A 9,183-nucleotide genomic window follows, 5' to 3' on the forward strand; every position below is an offset into this window, starting at 1 on the left:
TAAAGTGCAGTATAATTGCACCAAATCCATTAAAAACACTTTGAATTAAAACTCCATCAGTGAAGTGACTTACTTTTTACATTAATAATAAATCAGCTTTAATTCTTGGCTGCCTGCTGTAAGCCTGGCAGGGGCTGACAGTGGGTATAAATGTGGACAGTGTTCATAATGTCATTACCACGTCATTTTGGTGATCAAGTTCCACACTAATTGAATTTCCCTTCTCCTTTGTTGTGTGCCGATCTGCATGTGTCACAATAAATGTCTGTTTTATACCTCTGTTCACTCATGTACAAACTTAACACCCTGTGCTGTTAGATATGTTTTTTTCACATTCATCCCATTCCTAACCGATACATTTTCTCCACCTTACTTTCCTTTGACTTTATTATTGTTACTCTTAAAAATTACTACTTTAATCTCACCCTTCTTTGAGAGTCAAACCCAGGCTTGGTATATACTCCATGTCCCCCTCCTCCTCTGTAAACCAATTACAGTGTCGAGCTCTCCACTGAGAGAGAGGTTTTTTATTTCAGGCAGAGACGTTCACACTGCCCAGCCCTGCTCAGCTGGACACACACTTGGCTGGAAGCTGCTCTAACACATACACACACACACACACAGATGCAGATATGATACCTGTTGCTTTCATTGTCCTGGTCATCCTCACAGGTAAGACAATTTTTTATATGTTTGATCCTTGGAAGAGGAAGTAGAGGCTGTTCTATAAACAAATAAGGAATGACAATAATAGTGAAATGCAGTTTATTAGTATAAAATATATTTTTAATGGAAAAGTTATAATTTTTGACAAGAACTGTAGATGCACAAATTGAGCTGTTAGGACCATTAGCATGTTAAAGTTTAAATAGAATACTTCTGTCTTAATGCAGATGGTTCATCCGGTAAGAAAGTATGTAGTTACCAGGACGTTCTGGACCACCTGAACCTGACCTACGGTAACAGTATGTTTAAACTGACCCGGCCGGTTCTGGACCACACACAGGTCACCATAGTAGAGTTAGATATCATCCTATATGCCATCCTGGCTGTGGTAAGTACTGCTGTGCTGGGGAATGAATAATCTGCTAAAAGCTGTCAAGCAGGTGATTAGTTCTGACTTGTGTATACGTGTTCATTTACAGATTGAGAAAACACAGACTTTCATTCCTTTCATCTGGGCATCAATGGTGAGTTGACTGACTCAATCATTATGGCTTTTTGTTCTGCTTGTTTAAATGTAAAAACCTCAGTGGACACTTCTTTTCATCTCAGGCTCTGGTTGACAGCCTGTTCTGTATTTTATTCCAAATTTGTCTGTAACAATGTTTCTTGTTTTTTCTGTAAATTCACCTTTAATTCGCTGCAGATGTGGACTGATGAACGCATCTCATGGGACCCTGTGCAATTTTGTGGAATCACTCAGATTTCACTTCCTAGAGACTTACTCTGGAAACCAGATCTTTTTATCTACGAGATGTGAGCCTGCAGCACAGACACACAAAGTTTAGCTTATCAGTAGATACAGTCACTTTAAATGAATACAGGAGACACTTTTATGCTTATTTGCTCTTATGAATTAAATATGAAGCAATTGGCTAGCTTAGCTTAGCATAAACACTGGAAACGGGGAGTAACAGCTGGCCGGACTCTGTGAATTCACCAATTTACATTTATATCTTGTTGAATCTACATAATTCCAATTCAATATATAATGCTTTGTAAAAATGCATGTTTTTTTGAGAACAGGAAAATCTGGTGAAATGTGTGTATGGTCTAATGCTCTGCAAAAAAAGACTGTGTGTGTTGTCTCAGGGTACAGAAAGATAACTCCCCTCAGAATCCCTACATCTACATGTCCTATGATGGGAAAATCTTTTCTGAAGCGGTCATTAATGTGGTCAGCACCTGTAAAATGGATGTCCACAAGTTCCCCTTCGACACGCAGCAATGCAGCATCTCCATTGGCTCTGCAGTCCATTGTGGTGAGAGATGAGTGTGTGTGTGTGCGCTTCTGTCAGTCTGTACTGCAGTAGGTGTGAATGTCATATGTTTTTCCCTCCTTGCCTCAAATCTCTCTCTTCTCTCACCTCAGTTAATGAAATTCGCCTCTTTCCTTCCTCCAACTCATCTCGGGCCACGCAGTTTTCCAGGGAGGTGATGAAGACTCAGGGAGAGTGGGAGTTCCTCCAGCTGTCTGTCGCCAGCAGCAACTTCACCTTCAGCAACAGACAGTGGGATGTGCTTATATACACTGTAGGTAGCACAGAGAGACAAACACAGGTGACAAACTAAAGAAAAAAATGAATAAATGTGTAGAGAATGAGTCAAAGGCAGCACAGAATGGTTTGATTAGAATAACTGTGAATCACGTTTAAACTTCTGTAGGAGATTTTAGTGTGTTGTGTTCAGACAGCAAAGACCGATAAGTCAAATCCATGCTCTTAAATGACTTAATTCATGCTCGCACTAAATTGGAGATGGAAATTAACATAATAACAATCATTTATATCATGAATGAAGTAATAGAAGAGCACAGATAAAGTAGCTAAAATCTGAATATGTCCTAATTTCTGTCTAGTCTGAACCTTGAACATATTTTCCCAGTTCACCATGAAGCGAAGGCCCCTCCTCCATGTCATCAACTTCCTGTTGCCCATCCTGTTCTTCCTCAGTCTGGATCTTGCCTCCTTCTTCATCTCAGACCATCGAGGCGAGAAACTGGGCTTCAAGGTCACCGTACTGCTCGCCATCTCTGTCCTGCTGCTCATCCTGAACGAAATCCTGCCCTCAATGTCCAACAAGACTCCACTCATAGGTATTACCCTCCAGCTTAAAGGGCCTATTTTAACAGAATTACCACAAATATGGATAGGAACACTACACACCAGAACAAAAAGTATTTATGGCCTTTTTGTTCCTCTCAGCTACCTACTGTATTGTGATTTTTGCTCTGATGCTGCTCAGTCTGCTGGAGACCATCTTGGTTACATATCTGATGGAAACTGACTCTGCTCGTCAGGAGAAGCTCAGGCTGAAGGAAGACCTGGAGGACAAAGAGGGAAAAGTCAAAATCGATGACTGTAGTGCCGGTCAGACCCACATTACATAATTTTTTCAAGATGCCTCATGAATGGAAATGTTATTATTGCTGTTTGTAGTTTTAGCCAAACACATTAGGACCTAGCAATGTTCTTACTGCCTGGGTCTTGATTCTTTCATAATATGTACTATACATCCATCCATCCATCCATCTTCTATACCCGCTTTTCCTGGTTCAGGGTCACGGGGATCTGCTGGAGCCTATCCCAGCTCTCTCTCGGGTGGAAGGCAGGGGTACACCCTGGACAGGTCACCAGTCTGTCGCAGGGCCACATATAGACACACAAAGACAGACAACCTATGTACTATACATAAGTATTTGAAACCAAGTTGTTGCACTTGTAATGTACTATGTAGAAACTGTGACTAATATTGCCTCTGCAGTCATTCTTGTGTTGTATGTGCTGATTGTTTTCAGAGGCGAAAAAATGGACTGGCTGTTCATGCATCTGCAAAATGTCCGATGGTGAGAAGCTGCATGAGCTGCTGCCTTCTCCTCTCAAGGTAAAAAAAAAAAAAAAAAAAGATTGTACATGTACATGAAGCTTTTAGATGCTGTTGTGTTGTCTCTAGACATGTAATGTAGGAGGGTATTAATGCAGAATTTTACTACCCTCCAAAAATAAAATGTTGTCCAAAGCATGGCCACACACTGAAGCAAACTGATCTGACAACAAAGCTGAATCAGGCTCCACATTGCAGTGTGATGTTATCCTGTTTGGACCAGTTAGTTCATACAAGTCCACATTCCTAATGCATTACTTTGTAGGGTAAATGGGATGCATCTGCTGTTTATCTTGATGGAAGATAAAATTGTTGTGACTGTGACAGTAGAATCAAATTATTACAAAGTGCTGTACAGTGTTTACCAGCTGAACCTTTGAATGCATTAGTCTATTCCATGTCTATAGTTGGGAACATTTAGCATCTTAAAACAATTTAAGCCTGTTGGGAAGCAATGACTTGTATATTCTTTTATAAATGTAAAGATTCTCTATAATAGCTCGTAAAAGATATGACACCAACCTCAGTGACAGTGTGGGTGGGTGTTGTGACCAGTCTCAGCAAGAGGATAAGCGGCTCTAACATGGCTCTGACTCCATGTGTGTGCAGGTCAACAACAGCATTCAGTCTGAGGAGTCTCGTGTGTTGCTGCTGATTCTGGAGGAGCTGAAGGAGCTGCAGAAAACTCTGCATCTGCATGTCAGCTGCATAATGGAGGGAGGAGCATCTGTCCAGTGGGTTACAAGGATCAACAGAGCCTTCTTCATTTTCTACATCATCACTGTGTCATTGTTTCTATCTGTCCTCTACAATGAATGGATCAGTTAGAAGCATACAGTATTACCCCAAATATTGTGCTGTTTGTCTACTATGATTTGCTAATGCATTAATGTATCAAAATATGAACACAACAAACCTTAAAGTTAAAAGCACGCCATGCACTTGCTAACTTAATATGACATATGGCAAGTCCATCTAATGTGAGCTAGTCAGGACTGCAAAAGATTAAAGAGGAAAATGTTCTGTTACCAGTTAAAATCCTTCACTTTGACAACACAAGCACACAGACTCACTGGCCTCACTTAAGTCACTTTTTACACTGTTATTTCTCCTGTTATCTCTTTATTCTCCTGTCTCAGTCTACTTGCACCTCACAGCTCATCTGTCACTCTGACTTTGCACCAAGTCGTCCTCACTGGCCTAATTGTGTTCCTAAGTGTATTATAAATATGTTGTTCCTAACGAAGCATTTACAGCAAAATGATTAAATTTAATGTGTCAAACTTGAATTTGATCCCAGCAGCTTTCTAACAGTGTCTGTGTGCTGCCACAAGGTGGAGCGAACTGGTTTATACCAGTGATCAGGTACTTTGACTATAACTATAACTAACTTTAACTATATATTAAAAATGCATGAAACTAACTTTTGCATTAATGAACACATACTGAGAAGAGAGTCTCTGGTGTCACTGACTCTGTTGTTCATTGTTTTTCTGCCTGGAAATGCAGGATTTTTGAACAAAATGAGCTGCAGTAAATGATTTACCATTAAATAGCCATTATAGGCCACTTTTGTCTCCAGCAGTCACCGTCCTCCCCCAAAAGACCACAGGGATGTGATGACTGCTGTGGGAGTGACTACTCTCTCCGGATGGCTGCCAGACTAATGAATTTATTTAAAAAAACGCAACAAAAATTTGGTCACTCAGTTTGCCCAGCCCTCTTCCAGTATGAGACAGTATTAGTGGTGACATTTCCAGTCAAAGAAAGAACAGGGACACACACCAACTGTCTTTTCAGGTTCCCACAAGTTCTGTGGCCATGATGCTCGCTGGTTTCCTCTTTCTCCTCTTTCTTACAGGTAAGTGTGGCTTCATGTGTCTATAGGGAAGGAATTAACAAATCTAAAAAATACTTAAAGCAATGCCATTTTTTAAAAGCTAGTTTCTTTTAGCAATAGGGGAGGAGAAATATCAGACTAAAAAATCTAAATCTAACTAACATCATTAAGAGAAGATTGCAATGGGGGCTTTAATTTGAACACATGCATTTAGACATGGATCTCAGATAAAGCCCCATTTAGGCTTAAATCAATGCAAAAATCTTCACATTTAAAAACGTAAATAATGAGATGAACCCTGCACAGTTCTGCCAATACCCATCTCTTAATGATTTCTCATTGACAACAACCTTTGTGAGGTGGTGATTTCCAGTGTGTGGATACTCAGAGACGCTTGATATTCTCTCAAATTATTAATCAACTATTAGGAGCACATGCCATATGTCCAGATAAACATAATAGATCTGAACATCTATTAGTAAAGAAAAAGAACAAACACAGAAATTAGCATGTTTCCTTGTTTCTTTACTTTTGAGCATAATCTGCCTCCTAGCTAATGTGTGCAGGTGATTTTCACTTTAGATGGGGGTGACTGTCAGGATAACTGCAGCTATCAGGATGTTTTAAACTACCTGAACCTGACCAGAAACAATGAGATGTACTACATGACTCGGCCTGTTAAGAACTACAAACACCCCACACATGTCACCCTGGAAGTACTGCTGTATGCCATTCTAGATGTGGTAAGTGGTTAACGCTTTAGTTGTCGTAAAGACCACGGCAATAACAGCACAGAAACAAATCACATCTAGCTGCCCAGGCAAACTGAAATAACCATAAAGCTGTTATTGCCTTTATAACATTTTGAGTTCATCATTATTAGGATTTTTCAGTTGAGATGGATCTTTTCAGAGCTGTGTTATTTGAGCTGTCATATTTTCTGGCTTGAAAGATTTACACACTTTTTTTGTTAATAGGTGGAGAAAGACCAAAAGTTCATTCCTTATGTTTGGACAGTCACGGTCAGTAGAAAATAAAAGACTGAATGTCTTAGTATTTTTAAGTGTTATGCCTCTTTCTAACTCTCTTTAATTTGCTGCTAGTGTGGTTTTTTTTTTACCTCTTGTTTTCTCCTGTAGAGGTGGACCAATGAATACATTTCCTGGGATCCAGATAATTTTTGTGGAATTGATAATATTTCGCTTCCCAACGAGATATTTTGGAAACCAGATCTCACTATTGAAGAAATGTAAGTGTGAATATATCTGCAAGTGATCACATTCACACACTTGCTGGTTTATTGTCTGTAATTAAAAGCACTTTATTCTGAAATCTACACAGACAGTGTCTCAGATTTTAATGTGACAAGTCATTTCTCTTAATTATGCATTTTTATGGTATCCTCTTCTGAAATGTTCTGAAATAATTGATATGTACAATAGTTATATACCACCATTATTTCATATCACATTTTATTGATATTTGTATAGAATTCATTTAAATTTTGTTTTATTTAAAAGTGTTTAAAACATTTTTATCTGATTAATCAATTCTTCATTAAGAAATGAACCTTGACAATAGTCTTCCACACTGTGAGCATCAAACCAAAGCTGTTTGTCTCATGTTACTTGGCATAAAATGTCTTCTACAATACATTTTAAATTATTACTTTTTAAATTATGGGAAAATAAATCAGGTGCCGTCATGTGTGTCTCTGTGTGTTTTTGTGCAGGACAGAGAGGGACAAAGCTCCTCCAAGTCCTTATCTCACCATCAACAGCAAAGGTGATGTGGAAGTCCAGAACGACCAGGTGTTGGTCAGCTCCTGCCGGATGCACACTTACAGTTTCCCCTTCGACATCCAGAGCTGCAACCTCTCCTTCAAGTCTGTGATACACACGGGTGAGAGCACGACCAGCTGTGTTTCTAAATAGCTTTTCACTGTCACATCACTATATCTACAAACACAAACTGAGCTCAGATCAGTGGACAGAGTCAGTCTGCCCCCTCATACAGTAGAGTTAACCTATTAAATTCACCACAGCATAGACAGTAACAGGAGCCAGACCCACTTCACCTGTCATCCGAAAACCACCTCAAGGTTCTTTCATCTCCCACCTCAGCCAAGGAAATTCGGCTCCAGCCAAGTGACAACTCTTCAGAGGCCACAGAGTGGTCCCGTGAGGTGATGCGGACCCAGTACGAATGGCTGTTCATCAACATGACAGTCTCTACCAACAACGCCACTGATCCCTCTGGCCAAGACATTGTTATTTTCACTGTATGTATACTCAGATACTGATGCAGAGAGGTAGAAAGTAACTAAGCATTTAACTTAAGTATAGATTTAGGTAGCTGTGCTTGAGTACTTCTATTTTGAAATTTTTGAAATTTCTTCTTTTTGCTCCCTTTGTCCCTTATTTGTCCCTTATTTTCTTGTTTTTTGACTACTCTTTCAATCTTTCTTACCTTTTACCTCCTTACCTTCTAACCTCTCTGTCCTTCTTTCCCCCGTCCTGTCCTGAAAATGTAAAAGCACTGAGACTTTTCCGCTGTAGCATGGTAACCTGCAGTCATGAGCAGATTAGTGTAGATAACCTTGTTGCTCTACATTTCTCTCAGTTGTGTTTCTCAGATGTGCAGCAGTAGGTATGTCATCCAACTGAACCTTAACCATCACTTTACAGATCAACATGAAGAGGAGGCCTGTCCTCTACATTGTCAACTTCTTGCTGCCTGTCCTCTTCTTCCTGTGTCTGGACTTGGCCTCCTTCTTGATCTCAGACAGTGGAGGCGAGAAGCTCAGCTTTAAAGTCACTGTGCTGCTCGCTGTCACTGTACTGCAGCTTATTCTGAATGAAATCCTGCCTTCCTCATCAGACAAGATCCCACTAATAGGTAAAGAAGCTCTGAGTCTTTTCTTCCTTTGAGCAAGAACAACACATACTAACTTAACAAGCGGTTACGTGTCCACATATATGTAAGGATATCTTCTCCTCACAGCGCTCTACTGCATTGGGAATTTTGCTCTGATGATGCTCAGCCTTTTGGAGACAATCTTTGTGATGTATTTGATGGAGAAAGACTCTGCAGCATCACAAGCCACCATGGCAGACGAAGACCGAATCCTGAGCGAGGACTGCAGGAAACAGGGAGAAGCCAAATGCTGCAGCTGTCACAGAGGTGAGACCAGGAGCAGATGCACCAAAAATTACATATAATGTAATGAGAAAGTAGCTAAATGCAACTTAACTTGTCATCTCATGTTAGTTTGATATTAGTGATGAGAGGAACAGTAGTTATTTCTCCTTTCAGAGGAGCACAACTGGGCTCAGTGTGCCTGTTTCTACAATGTGCCTGCTGTTGAAACTCCGACTGAACTGCTGCCTGTGCCTAAAGAGGTTAGAGCTGGGCTGCACTTTTAAATACAATGAAGACAACATGATGGAAGCTGAGAACATTACAACCATCACTGTAAAAACAAGTTTGTTAAAATATTTTTGCAGGGCAACAGCACCAACCTGATGGAGGAGTACGACACCCTGGAGAAGCTTTCTGAAGGGCTGAGGGAGATGGAGAAAACACTGTCTTTGCTCCTCAACAGCAGGAAGGACGAGAATAAACCAGGCTACTGGACCAGAGTGGCAAAAACGCTCAACAGAGTCTTCTTTATTTTGTACGTCAACGTGGTCAGTCTGTTTTTAGTTTTTATCTTTTTAAATTGGCACATGGCATAG

General features: G+C 40.2%; 2 protein-coding genes across 2 annotated transcripts; both read left to right on the top strand.

Moving 5' to 3' along the window:
• Positions 1 to 632: 632 nt before the first annotated feature.
• LOC113135829 (5-hydroxytryptamine receptor 3A-like) lies at positions 633 to 4,434 on the top strand. Its single transcript, XM_026316121.1, has 10 exons — positions 633 to 672; positions 894 to 1,054; positions 1,146 to 1,190; positions 1,370 to 1,479; positions 1,816 to 1,985; positions 2,096 to 2,256; positions 2,608 to 2,818; positions 2,928 to 3,092; positions 3,521 to 3,606; positions 4,216 to 4,434. The coding sequence occupies exons 1-10, from the start codon at positions 633 to 635 to the stop codon at positions 4,432 to 4,434; spliced, it is 1,368 nt and encodes a 455-aa protein (XP_026171906.1).
• Positions 4,435 to 5,427: 993 nt separating this feature from the next.
• On the top strand, positions 5,428 to 9,183 carry LOC113135806 (5-hydroxytryptamine receptor 3A-like). Its single transcript, XM_026316099.1, has 10 exons — positions 5,428 to 5,467; positions 6,029 to 6,189; positions 6,424 to 6,468; positions 6,586 to 6,695; positions 7,179 to 7,348; positions 7,570 to 7,727; positions 8,134 to 8,344; positions 8,450 to 8,629; positions 8,762 to 8,847; positions 8,953 to 9,183. Exons 1-10 carry the CDS (start codon positions 5,428 to 5,430, stop codon positions 9,181 to 9,183), a joined length of 1,392 nt encoding a protein of 463 aa, XP_026171884.1.

The sequence above is a fragment of the Mastacembelus armatus genome, chromosome 19 (assembly GCF_900324485.2).
Source record: "Mastacembelus armatus chromosome 19, fMasArm1.2, whole genome shotgun sequence".
In the NCBI taxonomy this organism is placed as follows: domain Eukaryota; kingdom Metazoa; phylum Chordata; class Actinopteri; order Synbranchiformes; family Mastacembelidae; genus Mastacembelus; species Mastacembelus armatus.